Raw genomic sequence first — 17,237 nt, forward strand, 5'->3', positions numbered from 1 at the left:
TATTGAAGGCATCTTTGACCAAAAACACATTGAATAATCCCTTTCAATTTTTATAAAAGGATTATTCAAGGTGTTTTTGGAGGGGTTATAGAAGGTGTTTCTAGCAAAAAATATCTTAAATAATTTTTTTCAATTTTTATTGAAGACGTTTCTGATAAAAACACCTTGAATAGTCTTAATCCCCAAAAAATTTGGAGGAGATTGTTGAATATGTTTTCTAGCAAAAAACATATTAAATAATCCCCTAAAAAAATGCGATAGGATTATTCAAGGCGTTTTTAGCCAAAAAGACCTTGAATAATCCCCTCTAATTTTTATGAGGGTATTATTCATAGTGTTTTTGGCCCAAATATCTTGAATAATCACCTCTCATTTTTTGGAGGATTATTCAAAACGTTTTTGGCTAAAAAACGCATCGAATAGTCTCTTAAAAAAATTAAATAGGGTTATTCAATGCATTTTCTTAAATAATCCCCTTCAATTTTTTTGGGGATTATTCAAGGCGTTTTTGTTTAAAAAACATCCTGAATAACCCTATTTAATTTTTTATAAAGGATTATTTGAGGCATTTTTTAACTAAAAACGTCTTGAATAATCCTCAAAAAAATGAGATGCTAAAAACGTCTTGAATAATCCCTTCATAAAAATTGAAAGGGATTATTCAAGATATTTTTTACTAGAAATATCTTGAATAACCTTATTTAATTTTTTGTAAAAAATTATTCAAGGTATTTTTTACCAGAAAATGCTTTGAATAACCTATTTAATTTTTTTAAAAGATTATTCAAGGTGTTTTCTAGCAAAAAATATCTTGAATAATCCCTTACAAAAAATTGAATGGAGTTATTCAAGGCATTTTTGGTCAAAAACGCATTGAATAACTCCATTCGATTTTTTGTAAGGGATTATTCAAGACATTTTCTAGACAAAAACGTCTTGAATAATCTCCTCATAAAAATTAAAGGGGATTATTCAATGTGTTTTTTGTCAGAAATGCCTTGAATAACCCCATTAAAGTTTTTGTAAGAGATTATTTAAGACATTTTTAGTTAGAAAATACCTTGAATAACCTCTTTTAATATTTTGTAAAAGATTATTCAAGGCATTTTTTGGCCAAATGCCTTGAATAATCAACATTTTTATTTTTAAACCCTATTTTAGGTTAACCAACATATTTTATTTGTAGAGTTCAATCATTTGAGCTCTAAAATTTTGGAAGGTTAGTACTTTTTTTTGTTAAATTTGTGTAAGGTGAATAAAATGAATGCATATTTTGAGTTCTGTTGTTTTCTCATAGTTAGTCATTTTGTGGTTAAAGGTTTTTTTGTTGTTCTTCAAAGTTAGGCATATTCTGGTTTAGGATGTTCTGTAATTCTTCATTCTTAGGCATTTTTTATTTATGTTCGTGGTTCTTCATTCTCCTTCAAAGTCTCATTTTACAAGATAACTAGCTGAAATTAACTTATAAGTGTTTATATCATAAGACCTTCATCTAAAAACCCTGTAATTTTAATATTTAGAAAAATAAATTCAAAGAAAATCAAGAACATGAGAAAAACCCAAAATATATACCAACCTTGAATTTACATTGTTAAATGAACTAATATTTGAAAAAGACATAGTGTTCAAATGTTATTTCAACAGAAAAATTTTCTCAATTTATGATGAAAACGAGAAGAAACAAGGAGAAAACCCTAAGCTCAAGCTGTCTCATAGATAAAAACGATAAAGAAAAAAGCAAAATAAATAAAATAAACTTAAAAAAAAAACCATAATAAGCTAAAGCTATCATTACACATGGATAAATTAATTCCACATCATATTCCATGTCATATTTTGTCTGTGATGGCTTTTACACATGGGTTATTTAATGGTGCATAAGATGCACATTCTTTTTACCGTTGAAATAAATGCTACATTATTACAAGTCAATAATATTTGATCCTTACTTGTACAAATTAAAACGTTTGATCCTAAATTGAGCAACCACCCAAACATTTGATCCTGATTTGAGCATTTAGCCATGAAACTTTAGATGATGTAACGGATGTTAGTTTGTAATTTTTACTAATCTTATAACAATGGAACAAATTTCTTAATTTTGTGAAATTTACCACTTATTTTATTTAACAAGTCCTAAAATTTTAGAAATACTTAAACTACAATTGAAATTCTTATACTCAATTTTACATATTCGTCTATATTTTCTTTTAGATAGACATTCTTAATTCAATTTTCTTTTTAAATAAGTAGGCATTTCAATATACCATATTGATATGCCACTAATTCATAACAAAAACACACACACACATACAATATTGAAATAAAAATGCCAATAGATTGATTTTAATGTAAGTTCAACTCCTTTAGAATATAAGATATATATATATATATATATTAATAATACTCATTCATCCATTTGAAAAAAACATACGTACAATTCCATTTGAAAATTTAATATATTAATATTACAAAAAAAAATCCTTCAATTAATAAAAAGTTTTATTTTCATATTGATCTTTTTTAACATGTAACTTTATCTAATTAATTATTTTTATGTTCACTTAAAATTAGCTAAATATATATAGTATTTGATTTAAATTGACAATTACATTTTAGATATTCAATGCAGATTTATGATCTTGAAAGGAGTGGAGAGTTTTTAATTGTTACAAGAAAAATTAGAATTGTTAATTTTATCCATTCCTTCAAGAAAGCAAATTATATTACTAATTCTTTAATAAAAATGGGAGTGAAAAAAACATAATTATTTTTTGCCTATTGGTAGTAGACTCCAAAAAGATTAGATTGTGTGTATTATTATGTGTTATTACAATTATTTTTGCTTTGTTTATGCATTAAAACCTTATCTGGTGAGATTCTTAAGTTCTGTAATCCTTTGGTTTTATAAATGAAATTATTTTTTTAATTCTAAAAAAAATCTATATCACACTTTTTTATTTTATACTTTTATAACTCAATTTTTAATGATCAAATCATGGTTATCAATTAAATTGTAAATAGAATTATGGTAAAAAGATTTTTTAGGGTGACTTAATATTTTTTATCAATCATTATCCTTATATTAGTAATCATGAAAATAAATTTTAAATTGTTCTCTAAAATTGTAATTATATTAAATTTTAAAATAGTATTATATTACAAAAATTATTTTAAGTACACTTACCCCATACATAGCACAAATATAAAACTTTAAATTTTTTAAAAAGTAATATTTGACAATTAATTTTTTGAATTGAAAAAAAAAAAAACAATTTGCTTTACCCTAATTTTTGAAATTACATCATATTCTTAAAAATTCGATAAAAATCAAAACTTAACTTTTCAATATTGCAAAAAAAAATGAGTATGTTAAATCTAATCATATATTTTTATGGTAATATATACCCTCCAATATTCTAATCATACAATTCTTTTAACGTTAATAATGTTTTATATAATGAAAATTATAATCGTTTGCTTTATCTGTCCACTTAAAACCATTTTTTATAAATTAATTGATTTAACAATTGTCGTATGACATTTTCATGTCATTTGAGCGTACTATTACTTTTTTAAAAAATAATTTTTGGATATTACAAAGAGATAAAGTAATTTGGAGCACTTGACTTTTTGGTCACCAAACTTTTGAAAAATTAAAATTATCACCAACGTTTTAAATTTATTGATTAATATTTTGATCTTCATTGCCAATATTTCACTATTGAAGTGGCATTACAACGATTTGATCATGAAATTGATTTTTCAAAAAAAAAGCGAAATTAATTTTGATTTTTTTTCAAAACTTGAAATTTGTGAAATCAATAAGAATTTTTTTATTTTTAACCAATGGGAAATTGTGAAATCATTTTTTAAAAATATAATTTATTTTTTAAAAATTTCTATTTTACAAAAAATATAATTGATTTTTAAAAAGAAATAGATTTTATCAATTATTTTCTATTTTAGTTTTTTTAAAATCTATTTTATAAAACTTCATATCTTTAACTCTTTGTAATAAAATATTAAGAGTTTTTTAATTTTTTTTATAAAGTTTGAAAAACTTTTTAAGTATTATCTTAATATATTTTAATATAAATAAAAAAATAAAATAATTTATTATATTAAATTTCAAAATTTGATGATAAATCAATATAATGCTGCTTTGAAAATGAGACATCAACAATAAGGATTAAAATTAATTGTCAAAATTGCATCCGTACTCAATTAAATTTTGGAATAAGAAAAAATTTCCTCCGAATATTTGTTGAAGTTATTGGGTTCAGTTAAGGGTCCAAGTAGCCTTCGGCCCAGAAAATGGCTTCAAGTAGCTTGGTTTAAAACATAAAAGCCCAATTCCAACTTAATAAATTTATTTAAATTTAATACATTTTAGTAGGAAAAAATAATTGGTCCATTATTAAATTCTAGTTGTACATATTTCCTATACAAAGTATGAATAAAGAAAATCCAAATTTCCCTTGAAATGGTACTACTGAAAATTGATCATAATAATCTTTTTTTGCTAATGATAACTTTTATTTGCAGTTAGAATTTTACTTATTGCAGCCACCTTACTTACTATATTTATATTTCAAAATTTTTTTGGAAATTGTAAGTGAAAAAGAAGTTACAATTATAATTAAATATTACATTAATGAATAATTAAATTAATTAATTAATTAATCAATAAACTAGAACTTAATTAAATAAATTCAACATAAATTAGATTTTTTTGGGTTTTATTTTTTTAAGGTCATTGGCCAATTGGATGTTAAGAACGAGGAGCAGTTTTGAGTAAAGAGCAACATAAATTAACATAGATAGTCGGGCAGTGAAACAAATGGGAAATGATAATCTAAGGGCATTTGGGGCCTCCTTTCTTAGTCTTCCAGTTGTTGTAGCATGGGCAATATTGTTTGTTCCCATATGTGCCTGGAGGCACACACAAGCACTTGGCACAACACTTTTGACAGAAAAACATGCATGGCTTCTTGTATGCTGTAGCAGAGCATCTGCCTGTGCATCTTGGACCACATTCTGCATGGTTCAACAATGTTAAAAAGTAAATTACTGTTTTTCTATAACTGAATTATACAAAGATTTTAAATTTGAAGTTCACCTTGAGGACGAAGGCTGCCCTGGGTGGCACCATACTGCAATTTACATTTCAAAAAAGAGTTACTTACAAAAGGTTCAACATGAAAAATTAATAACAAAAAAAAAAAAAAAAAAGACAAAGAATTCCTCAGTACCATTCCATTTGCATGGTTTCCTTGTCGTTGTTTTTGAGAAGCAGGACTCGAAGCCTAGAAAAATAAATACAACCAAGTAATGAAAAATCAAAATCAAATCTTAACTTAAAATGAATATATGCATTGAAATACGTTTCTTAACTCTTAATTGCTCAAGTTTCTGTAACACAAAATTTGATGGGTGTTTTTCTTTCTTAATACGCATTAAATTGCTTTCAATGTGGCAATTTGCCTTGCCTTCATTTTATCTTATTATCTAATATTGAAACAATAGTGAAGTAATCCCATATTAGTTTTTATTATTAGAGATCAAGAAAAGCTTTATATATTCACAAACTTGTTTAAAACGTTCAAAACTTTGAAACTAGAATTATGTTCGAATTTTTGTAATAGAAAATATGTCGACAATTTCTCACGTGTTAAAATTTTTTACAAAATTGCCCTTATGGCACGTAATAAGTGAATGAAGTTTACAAAAAAATTTAAAAAAGATGAGAATTGCAGCTTACCTGGATTTCTCCTAGTAAAACAAGCATGAGGAGAATGAACAACATCACAATGCTAAGTATTTTAGCCATTTTGAAGTGGAGAAAAGAAGGAAAAAATGCAAAACCCGAAAACAGTAAAAGAGGAAAAGAGAGGCTGGTGATTTGTAAAGTGGAAGGGTGGGGGTATTTATGGCTGCTGCTTGATGGTTGCCAGTTGCCATCTATGCAGTGGGCTGAATTGATTGATAGGCTAATATGGATCAACATTTTCAACTTCCAAAATGAAAAGTGGTGTAGCAGTTTTGTTAGTTTGCTAGTAAATGGAAAAGGTTTCAGCTATGAGCCTAAGATGACTGGAATACCCTTATATCCCTGCAAACGCTGAAATGTATAATGCAGCTTCCTGCCTCTCAAAATGGACCTAAAGCTCTATACTTTCTCATGAAATCATGTCATAAGGGAGACCAAAAAATGACAAAAAAAAAAGTAAATTATAAGTTAGCTTAAAAGGGTAAAATAGTCAATGGAGTTAAGAAAATAAATGAGAGGTCCCAACTCACAGGGTCTCGTCATCATCCACTGGCTTAACCAATGCATGTGCATTTGCAATAACAATTAGGCCATGATAGCCCCAGCAACATGTGCCCAACCACATGCACATCTCCTCATTTGGACCCACCCACATGCTTCAACAGACAAAATGTATCAAAAACCAAACAAACTGATCCGGTAGAACTGCACAGCGGACACCAACACATGCATGAACCACAAGATTTCATTTCCATGGAAAGTAAAAACTTATGGCAATTTAATTTTGAAATGGAAAAAATTTTGAGAGAAACATTTTAGAGGTTGCTATTGAACCTAGCATTTTAGCTCATGTTCTCCTGCTCTCTACTTGCTGGCTATGTCTGCACGGCTGTGGGCAATGTCTGCCATCTTCATTTATCTCACTTCTTATGGATCACAAGCTATCTCAAAATAGTTTTTCAGTTATACTCCGTTGTCATTAGTTAAAAATGTAACATCATAAAAGTTTTAGATTTTTCTCTTATTCATCAGCTAAGTAGAATAAAATCCAAGACGGTAACAAATTCCTAGTGGGAGAACATTTCATAAATCTAGTGCCTTATCAAAGCAACCCCCCATGTTCAGTTACATGAAACCTGAAGAGAAAAGGCAAGAGACAGACAGAAGAAGAACATGTGAACAGAAATCTTCATTATTTCAACCCAGAATGAATTGCAACAACTCCTCCAAGTATATTTTCATACTCAACCTTCTTAAACCCTGCTTCTGCAATCATTGAAGCAAATGTTTCCTGCATTCACCGGTGACAATTAGAAAAGAGGTTGAGATCATATAAGTAAATTGAATATCATTGTCCTATGTTGTCATTTCAATCAGTGAAAAATGTTGCTAGACATGAAACACGGGATTTGACATCATAGTTTCTTGGTTGATAGAACTAGTTGGCATGGTGGTTAGAAACTTGTGTTTAGAGAACTGTAACTTGTTAAGAGTTTTAAATTATGTCTGCACCAGAATCACAACAGTACATACTGGTTTGGTTGCAACTCAAAACTTAATTTAGATCCAAACTAATTCAAGCACAAGCTTAGATACAAAAACAGTTAGTCCACTGCTTCGGAGTTTGGGTTGCATTTATGTTATGTTTGCAATATATAGAACCACCACCCAATAACTCCTAAAACTTAACAGTAGTCCATTTAAAAGCCTGTGACAATTACTCAAGCTAAATCATTTTGTAATTACACTATACCAAAGACACGATCAATCCAACCCTAATCCCCTGTCTTGCAACCTAGAGTATTGACTCAAAAAAACCCAGAGATATTATTTCCTATGGCCTCTCCATTATAAACTATCTTCAATTGTTATAAGTGTGCATCTTAGACTTAGAGCAGGCGGGCAAAAGCATGTAGAAATAGACATAGAAAGGAACTCATTTTTTGTCTGTTTTCTATAAGAATATTATCATATGAGGCAGTTTAGTCAAAACTTTTGCCCATCAGACACTTGTCCCACCACCTTATGTTAAATGGTCCAAAGCATGCATTAGTAAAAATGCTATTTCATTGTTCATCATGGTGCATCCTTATCTAAAGTTCCTTACAATTCCTTAATTTAGCAAAATACATTGTTGTCCATAGTTCACTTACAAGCATTATTATAACAAAAGGTAAAATAATCTGCTTTTTTTTCTCCGCTTTTCACTTGCTATGCATGAGTAGTTTAAATACATGGCTGGTAAGTATCATCTAAAATGTGAAGGACTCATTTAATTTATAGAGGACAAAAAATGCAGAGATATAAATAGTTGTACTAGAAAAAACATAAATGAAAAGGTCCACGGGAGACATGATGTTCCCCTCTAATTGAGTAGGACTGGGATCTACATGCTACTAGTTCCGTTCTGTCCCACTTGCTCTCCCACTCCCCACTGCCCAGCTCTATTTTTTGTTCTTTGGGATTTTAACCCAAGACTTTATTGAAACAAAACCTTTGGTTTTGCCTCAAGTGGTTTCTTTAAGCATACACTCTTTAATGAAGTCTTAGTCTTGGTGGTTACAGATGCAACCAACATTATGTACTAGAATAAATTTCATTAACTTCTTATCATGTGTTGATAGTACACGAGTATGCCAAGTGAAGTTTTCAGTAGTTAAGTCTAACAATCCTCTATAAGAAAATGTTCTGGCTAAAAAATGCATAATTGCGATAAGAATAAGGTATTACCTCATCAGATCGACATAATTTCTTACTAATCATAATGCTTCAACTAGGTAAAAAGATGAGAGATAGTTAAATAGTCTATAGGGAACTGAGGCGTAACCTGAGGCGGGAAACAGCGGATACTCTGTATTAAATACTGGTATGAATCTCGATCACCTGTAATAAGCTTTCCTACAACTGGAATAACAGTGAATGAATATAAATCATACCTGCACCAAAATTTTAGCAACCGTTAAAGCAACATGAAGATAAACTACAGGTCTATGGCCTAGAATAGGAAAAATCTCTCTCGAGAGGGAGGACAAAAAGAAGAAAAGGAAACAGAGAGAAAGCTGCCCCTGAAAGAATATGGAATTTTCTACCCAAAACCAGTAGTCCAGTAGTATAAAATTGAGTGGCAGTGAAGATATCACATTACATTATCTTTAACTTGCTTGAGTCCCATCTTCTGAAGAACAAAGCATTTGTGAAGAAAAAGTAATTCCGAGCCATAAAGACTTCTAGCAAGTAGCTTAATTTTCAGTTATAGTCCAGACAATGATTCTGGTTTATCTTTTGTAAACTTAAAAATCAATTTGTCTTCAAGATTGCCACATTGAATGTTGGCATGGTTTGTCATAGTAGCCATGCTTCTCACCCCAAGAAAAATGTCTATTATCAGATATAATCTATATCCTGGCTAAAATTGTTAAAGATACTCACAATTCTTTAAGTACAGGAATTTCCATTCTGGTTAGTTCAAGGCATAGGAATCTTCCCCCTGGTTTTAGCACCCTAATAAATAAAACCAAAGAAGCAAGCATGTATACAGATTCACTTATATAATGGCAACAAATTTCATGAAAAAAAGGATCAAAGGAAAGAAGAAAACAACAAAAATAATATCAACCAAATGTACCAAACCAGATTGATAATTTTTTTTACACTAGACTAATAAAATGAAGTATCTAAGCAGACAGCTGCCTCATAACCTAGATGATGCCATTTTAATTTATTATTATTTTTTCCCACTATAAACATGCTAAACTTGTAGGTGTTTATTACTAAATTTCAGGCCAAATTAATCAGATCAATGAAGAAAGCAATGCAAACCGTCCAGATATGGGTACTCTCAGTCTGTTACTTGCAAATCTACCCGGCTTTTCCATCAACCATACAAAATATTCATAAATTCATGAACACAACTGCATATACAAGGACTGAGAAGGCACTGCCCTTTGGCCCCGGCATTTACAGTTGGAAACTTTTGGATCCTGATCCCAGTCTTGCCACTAAATTTTTGCTTTACCCATGCAGCTCAAAAGCTTGCCTAAGGTAATTTTCTAAGGTTAAATGTAATGAAGATGTGATTTTTTTTGTTTATGAAATGCTAAAAAAAACACACACACACACACACACACACACACACACACACACGATACTTGGTCTAAAACTCTTAAGACTTCAAGAGATAAATGAGCAACACTAATCTCTCCCCCTTAACCTAGTTACCATAAGGTCTCCTTGATCAGATACATGAAAGTCTCATATTAGTAATGAAAGTTGTATTATTAGGGAAAAACCTAATCATTTTTAAGCCACTTCACCTGTTTTATTAACTGACTAATTTTTTTATGTCAAAATTATGCACTGGAATATATACCCCCTAATAGAAGCATTTAAGAGGTTTAAGAAATCAACCATTGGCTAAGACATTACAAGCATACCTATAAGCTTCAGCCAGAGCTTTCTCCATATGAGTCACATTTCTAATTCCAAAAGCAATAGTATAACTATCCATCGAATTATCTCCAAAATGCAAGGCTTCTGCATCTTCCTCCAGCCATAATAGAGATTTGTCGTCTTCAAGACCTGACAAGTTTAATACAAAGCAATGGGCCAATTTAAAGAATTTTAATCCACAATTTAATCATCCAGACAGGTCCTATTAGTTCAATCTAAAGATAATTATGGTAATTACCTCTCTCTGTGGCCCTCTTTTTACCAACATTTAACATGTTTGGGTTGATATCACAGACATAAATCTGAGCTTGTTCCTGTAAATCATCATGGTGATGATGCATTGGCTTACTCTTGTTTCTGTTTATTGCATCTAAGATCCTGAAAGCAACATCCCCTGCAAGCTAAGGACTGTCAACTTAAGATGACAACGGCTTGTTAACTTTAAACAACAAAACAAGAATGAAACAGGAATGCTACTGAAGACATTAAATTTATTTTTATTCAAAAAATAATGGGAGAAATTGTTCTGATGAAGCTAAGTTGTACACTGGTATTAAAGGTTCCCAATAGTAAATTCTTAAAATAATAGTAGCTAAGTTTAAACTTGTTAATGAATCAGAATATAACTTCCACCCAATGTATCACTATCCATGTCAACACAAAAACATTAGAATTTGCATATAGCATAAAAAAAATTGAATTCATCAAAGTCAAATAAGCATTACCTTGTTGCCAGAAACAAATATATTAACAATTTATTTTTGCATGCAAGCAGAACTCTCTTTATATGCATAATTTCGCATAGAGCATAGTAATCTTTTTGTGTGTTACGAACAAGCAAACAAGTACCATAACAAAAGCAAAAAGGGTCTAATCAACAAATTAGGAATAGCCCCCCTAAAATTTATATAGTTAGCATTGGCTGAATAAATAATTTCCCATCTAGAAATAAGTAGTCATCTAAATATTCCCCAATGTTTACATGTATTCTTTTACAAGGTTTTCGAGTCTATGTATATTTAAGAAATGTTAACAGGATTACTGCATAAACTAGGCTAACCTGTTCCACCGGCCATGTCAATATGTTTCATTCCTGGAAATGGGTTCAGTTTGGATACCAATCTGATAAATTGACATGAAAATTTAAAGGTAAGGTAAATAACAAGTATTAGCTAATTATTAGAAAGTATCAGCAAGAGTCTAACCTGTCTTTCCATAACCTGTGTAATCCAGCACTCATGATATCGTTCATAAGATCATACTTCAAAGCAACACTATCAAAGACATGACCAACCATCTCACTTTTCCGTTCTTCATGTACCTCTTTAAATCCTGAAAATGAAATTCCTTTTAAGCTGTCGTTCGATTATAAATAAATATATATAAGCAATAGCAAAACAAAGTAGACAGAGGTGCTTTGGTTTTCCCAGATCTGTTAATAAAAATTTAAGTGCCATTTTTTAAGTGCAAAAGGCAGAGATAAATTTATTTACTTCCAATCCTGTCTATAGAAAAGGAATAGACCAAACATGTCTCAATTTCTTTCTTACCTTTTTCTTTTCCTTTTTTTCTTGGATAAGAAACATGTATCAATTTCACCCAGAGCTCACAGTTGAGAACTGTTTCCTTTACCATGTGACTTGTTATCATGATTAAGAGATGACTTCAATGTTTATATTAATATATGATTATTACACAATGCCATTCCTCCTTTGATAGTTGTGGATGTGCAGGTTAGCATGTGCCTGTTTTCTGAGATTTCTACTTCTTTCATTATTCTTTTTCTTTGGTACATATCCTTTCTCTTTTTCCAAAAGAGTAAAGGGGATTAGAACCTTGAAGTTTAACCCTCTAACGTGCAGCATCACTTAGCATATGCAATTTTTGATGCAATAGGATTATTCAGATTTGTGTAGAAACAAACTACTATTAACTAATAAATTTATAATCCTCTCTTCTTGTTTTTTTTTATGTTTTTTCTTTTGGGGTTTTTCTTTCCAGCATATACAATCATTTGCAACAATTTTTTTTTTTTTTAAAAGTACCCATACAATCATAACTATACCGACAAACTGACAACTAACAAACATGCAAGTGAGCAAGAAAGAGTAAGAGAGAGTACCAAAACTTGTGGCATGTGAATGCAAAAGAGAAGTGGAAGAGGGCGTTGAAACTAAGTTTCTCCTCAACTTCCCGGTCAACAATCTCATTGCCAATGCTGCTAAAATGACGATTTTAGTTACCAAATAAAAGAATCATTTGATTTACATAAATTAAAACTGCTCTAATTACCTTTGTCAAAAGAAGAGATAAACACAGCAAAATCTTAATATCATCAAATAAAAAAAAAAGCACTAAATAATAAGTCTAAGAAGACAAACTATAAAAATGGAAAAGAAAAACAGAATTGGATTACGAGGACCAAGCAAAATAATCTGTTATTATCGGTTTTTTAACTCCACAAGTGAAGTTAAGATGGTGACATATATCTCATTTCTTTTTTAAATTGATTTTTTTTTTAAATATACACTAAAGGTCATATGTCACAATTTTAACTTGCTTGTAAAATTAAAAAACTCTACTGTCAATGTATTATATAATTTATCAAAAAGATTAGAACTATCCCAATTTGCATAACTATTGACAGCTTTACTAAAGGAGTTTTTTCCTATGCCAAGGGAAAATAAAATCTTTATTCCCTAACAAGTGTACTTTTAATCTTATTTACTTCATGCCACATCATCATTCTTGTTCTTTTCCCATCCCCACCACTAACAAAATTCCAAAAATAGTGTCCCACTCCATCCAAAGTGTTTGATTTCCATCTTTATTAAAGTATTATCTGTGCAATCAAACCAAACCAAACCAAGCTTCATCAAGAGAAATCTGGAGGAAGGATCTGAAGCAACAGGAAACTGGATTTATTCATCGTTGCCCAACTTCTGTCACGTGCTTCTGGTCGTACAGAAGACACTAATACTGATGCAAAATCGAATAAGTTTATGGTGAAAAGCAACCAAACAGTTCTGTGATTAAAGATGAGACAAAGAGTAATGAAATTAACAATTTTAACGAAGGAAAACAGCGCAATAGAAGGGGGAGTCGTGCAACAAAGAAAAAACTGCTAGCAGAAGTTCATCTCGAGTGTAAATTGGTTGATTTTGGCAATGCTTGCTGGACGTACAAACAATTTACAAATGATATTCAGACCAGGCGCAGTATAAATGTCCTGAGGTTATCTTTGGATCCAAATACGTAACATTGGCAGATTTATGGTCTTTTGCTTGTATTTTTTTTTTGAGCTCACCATTGATGATGTTCTTGTTTATGCTCACAGTGGTGAAAACTATGACCGAGATGAGGTATGCAGAAACCATTCTGTCCATCTCACATTTTTATTTTCCTTCATATGATACTTCATAGTAAAAAAAAAAAGAGACAAAGAGGGATGCAGAAACCATTCTTAAAAAAAGGGACTCGTGCAATAAGGAATGTAAGTCATGGTGACAATGATAAAGGTGGGACACCCTAGTTTAAAGATGAGACAAACAGTGATGGAATTAACCGTGACAACCAAGGATAACAGGGCAATGGAAGGGGGAGCCATGCAACAAGGAAAAAACTGTTGTTTATAGATGAAAATATGATGATGTGGCATGAATTACCCTATTTGGGTAAATAAAATTAAAAGTACCCCTATTAAACAATACAGATTTTATTTTACCTCAGTGCTAGAAAAAACTCTTTACTAAAGATCTATTGTAAAGAATAAGAATGATCTAATTCATTTTTTTTTTTAAAGAATAATGATTTAATTCATTATAAGCTGTATATTCATATACCCAATTGAAAAAAATTTATTAAACTATTTTCAATACCTGCAGCAACAACAAATAAGAGCAACTCCAATAGCATTCTGAAATCTAGAAGAACCTCCAAGACCTGCATGTTGACAACAATAAATATCAATCAGTAGAAGAACAGAAACAATTGGAAGTTTAAAACAATGAGATGAATCAAAACGGGTTCCCACAACTTGAGAAAAAGAGTCAAGGTTAAAACCAGACGCAAGACAGAATTGATCGTATAGATGCTTAGGGCCCGGGCGGCAAAAGAATGCTAATAAAAATAATAAAATATAAAACCCTACTCAATTGACATCTCCACGTTAAGGACGCAAAGACTAAAATAATAGAAGCATCTGCACCTTATTAAATAATCAAAACTTCGAGAGAGATGTTAATGGCGGAAATGGAGATTTAGTAGTGTTTTTCTGTTATTTCTCAATTTTAGACTTCAATTTTCCAAAATGATCCAAATAAAAAACAACCCCGAATTCAACAATCCCAAATAATCCAAACTCCAAATAGAACTGAATTCAAAATAAACCCAAAGCAGTCGGGTCTAACATCACTTTTAGTTAACATGGAAGTGTGTAACAACTATGGCAACAAATGAACTTTTATGCTGCAAAAAGAATTTTACAAATTGTTGTACGGTGCTTTAAATGATAAAGAAATACCCCATCTAAAAGGCATTTTGCAACACTTTTATATACATTCTTGCGCAACATATAATTTCTAGTAACCAATCACAACATAACACTCTTGATGCTGTAAAAAATATATATTTTGCAACGATTAAAAAATATATAAATACTTTTTGTCTCCTTTTTATTCTTTAAGTTGTTGGTGATTGATGTATTAATCAATAGTTATGGATCAAATTTGACTGCAAGATATCAAATGCCGACATATCTCAATCACAATGTTATTTTTTTATTACTTTTTTTTTATATTGGTATTTTTCTAAAATTTAACAAGAATAGAGCATTCCATAAAATATTTCGTCTGTATCAAATTAAAAATATAATATATATATATATAAATAATGTAGCTAGAAAGAAAAATGCAAAATATTTCATATAATATTATGTCTGTATCAAATTAAAAAAAAATAAAATTGATATAGTAAAAAAGAAAAATAACATGAAGATATCATATTCGATGTCCGGCGGCAAAATTTGGTTTTAGAGTATCACTGGTCATCGATCATTGATAAATTGAATAATAAAAGAAAGACCAAAAAATGCAATATCCATTAAAATCTCTCACAATACCTCCTATAACAAACTCACCTGAATTAGTTATAAAAGATTTTTTCCAAGCAATAAAAGAAATCTGTTTAACGATTTCTTAGTTAGAACCCATTTAATATCAATTCTTTTTTAATTTAAAATTTTAATTTTTTTGTTAAACCTGCTTTATGCAAAAGATTTGTTTTTTTTTTTTTCGGTTGTTAACTTTTGCTCTTTTTCTATTTTTATATACTTAATAAATAATTTTTTAGATTTTATTTTTTGATACTCACTTGATATTAAGAATATGTCACGTATCAAGACATCTGATCCATTATTTATTTTGCCTTTAATTTTTTTTATATACAATTTTTCTTTTTTATTTAATAATATTTTTAAAATTTTTAATACTTGGCCCAAATATTGTTATTAAAGATATATTTTTCGTTAACTTTTTTTTTTTAATTTGATAAATTTTAAATAAATAAATATTATCAAAATTTCTGAATTTGATTTTTTAGATTTTTTTAAAGTATTTTTAATGAAAATTCAATAATATAATTTTTTCAAAAAAAACTTATTATTACAAATATTGCATGCCAACTCCTTTTTTTAATTTTTGAATTTTCTTTTTCCTTTTTTAAAAATGTTTTTCCTGCTTTTCTTTTTTTCATATTTAATGAATATTTTTAATATTTTATTTCTTTATGTGTAGAGCCAATTTTATATTATTGATTAAAATTTTTTTTATATATTTTTATAATTAGATCATTTTGAAAAAAATATTAACGAACGTGTCAACATGACATTGAGATTTGAATTTTTTTTTTTTTTTACTTTTAAGGTATAACAAAAGGATATTAAAAAATTTATTTTAATCAATAACATCAAATTCACCCTACACAAAAAATATAAACAACAAAATTTTATTGAATGTAAAGAGGAAAAATAGAATAAAAAAATTAAAATAAAAACAAATAATATAAATCCATGTTATAAAATTTTCAAGGAAAGCTCATCATTGCTAATGTGAGCATGAATTAAACTTTCTACCTTTTTTTTTTTTTTGCTTTTTCGTCTTTTTTTTACTTTTTTTTCTTTTCAATTAGATAAATTAAAAAATGTATATATACACATAGCAACCACTTTCACTTATTTTACCTTATTTATTTATTATTTTTTAATCAAATTATTTATAACAAATGTAATCGACAAATAAATTTTTAAGAAAAATATTAATAGAGGTATGGATAATAAAATAACCTGTATCAATTAAGTTTTAATTCGTCCACATATAATATATAAATGCATTTTTTTATTTTAAGTCAAATCGAATTTTTTTATCCTAAAATCAAAATCAATGGGAAAGCAAGTTTATTAATTTTTGTCTTGTCTTGATTATATTAAATTATGTTTTAAATTATTTATTTAATTTAATTTTTATATATTATACTAATAAAAGTAAGTATTTAATATATTAATTTAATAAAAATATTATATTTTATACATAAATTAAGATGTAACCGATCTATCTATACATTATATAAAATTGATTTATTTTAACTTTTGTTTAATTCTCATTCAAAGTCTCAACGTGAGATTTTATGTTTTTTTTTTTTGTTTTTAATAATGTTAAATTTATTTTATGAATAAAAAACAATATAGGTGTTCACGTGATAATTCAATTTATTTTTTATTTTTTAATTTTCTTAATAAAATAAATTTTACAATGGAAGAACCTAATAGATAAGAATGATAAAATAAATTGTATCCAATAAACCTTCACTCAATTGAGATTTTTATGTAATACGTGGTTAGCTTAATTTTTTTTTTTTTAATTAAAATAATTTTGTAAAAAACAATAATGGATATATCCATATGGCATCCAAATTTTTTTTTTGCTTTTTTTATATTTTTTAATTAGATAAAATTTGTAAT

At 28.7% G+C, this 17,237-nt stretch overlaps 2 protein-coding genes across 6 annotated transcripts; both read right to left on the minus strand.

Annotated features, from left to right (window-relative positions):
• Positions 1-4,649: 4,649 nt before the first annotated feature.
• Positions 4,650-5,922, minus strand: LOC111286047 (protein GAST1-like). The gene is made up of 4 exons (XM_022875808.2): positions 5,765-5,922; positions 5,256-5,309; positions 5,123-5,156; positions 4,650-5,040 (listed from the first exon to the last, which is right to left on the minus strand). The coding sequence occupies exons 1-4, from the start codon at positions 5,831-5,833 to the stop codon at positions 4,859-4,861; spliced, it is 339 nt and encodes a 112-aa protein (XP_022731543.2). The 5' UTR covers positions 5,834-5,922; the 3' UTR covers positions 4,650-4,858.
• Positions 5,923-6,768: 846 nt separating this feature from the next.
• Positions 6,769-12,659, minus strand: LOC111285720 (2-methoxy-6-polyprenyl-1,4-benzoquinol methylase, mitochondrial-like). 5 transcript variants are annotated; one of them, XM_089762073.1, is made up of 9 exons: positions 12,515-12,659; positions 12,345-12,440; positions 11,428-11,554; positions 11,283-11,344; positions 10,461-10,616; positions 10,207-10,351; positions 9,203-9,274; positions 8,601-8,709; positions 6,769-7,064 (listed from the first exon to the last, which is right to left on the minus strand). In XM_089762073.1, exons 2-9 carry the CDS (start codon positions 12,430-12,432, stop codon positions 6,966-6,968), a joined length of 858 nt encoding a protein of 285 aa, XP_089618199.1. In that variant the 5' UTR covers positions 12,433-12,440; positions 12,515-12,659; the 3' UTR covers positions 6,769-6,965. The 5 variants fall into 5 exon arrangements, 4 of the variants coding, with proteins under 4 accessions (XP_089618199.1, XP_022731029.2, XP_089618198.1 ...); XR_016342790.1 differs by lacking the exons at positions 12,345-12,440; positions 12,515-12,659 and adding an exon at positions 11,773-11,905 and having other exon boundaries at positions 8,601-8,677; XM_022875294.2 differs by lacking the exon at positions 12,515-12,659 and having other exon boundaries at positions 12,345-12,482.
• Between the last annotated feature and the right edge of the window lie 4,578 nt (positions 12,660-17,237).

This window comes from Durio zibethinus, chromosome 6 (genome assembly GCF_047325235.1).
Source record: "Durio zibethinus cultivar Kanyao isolate XHJ-2024 chromosome 6, ASM4732523v1, whole genome shotgun sequence".
Classification (NCBI taxonomy): Eukaryota; Viridiplantae; Streptophyta; class Magnoliopsida; order Malvales; family Malvaceae; genus Durio; species Durio zibethinus.

Excerpts from the sequence above, each read along its gene's own strand:
- LOC111285720 (XM_089762072.1), bottom strand. The coding sequence starts at position 11,872 with ATGATAACAAGTCACATGGTAAAGGAAACAGTTCTCAACTGTGAGCTC. Across the intron at positions 8,710-9,202 it reads ATTCCTGTACTTAAAGAATT|GTATGATTTATATTCATTCA; the intron begins GTGAGTATCTTT and ends ATTTTGGTGCAG. Across the intron at positions 7,065-8,600 it reads TCCGCTGTTTCCCGCCTCAG|GAAACATTTGCTTCAATGAT; the intron begins GTTACGCCTCAG and ends CGGTGAATGCAG.
- LOC111286047 (XM_022875808.2), bottom strand. The coding sequence starts at position 5,833 with ATGGCTAAAATACTTAGCATTGTGATGTTGTTCATTCTCCTCATGCTT. Across the intron at positions 5,310-5,764 it reads TTTTACTAGGAGAAATCCAG|GCTTCGAGTCCTGCTTCTCA; the intron begins GTAAGCTGCAAT and ends TTATTTTTCTAG. Across the intron at positions 5,157-5,255 it reads GAAACCATGCAAATGGAATG|TATGGTGCCACCCAGGGCAG; the intron begins GTACTGAGGAAT and ends TGTAAATTGCAG.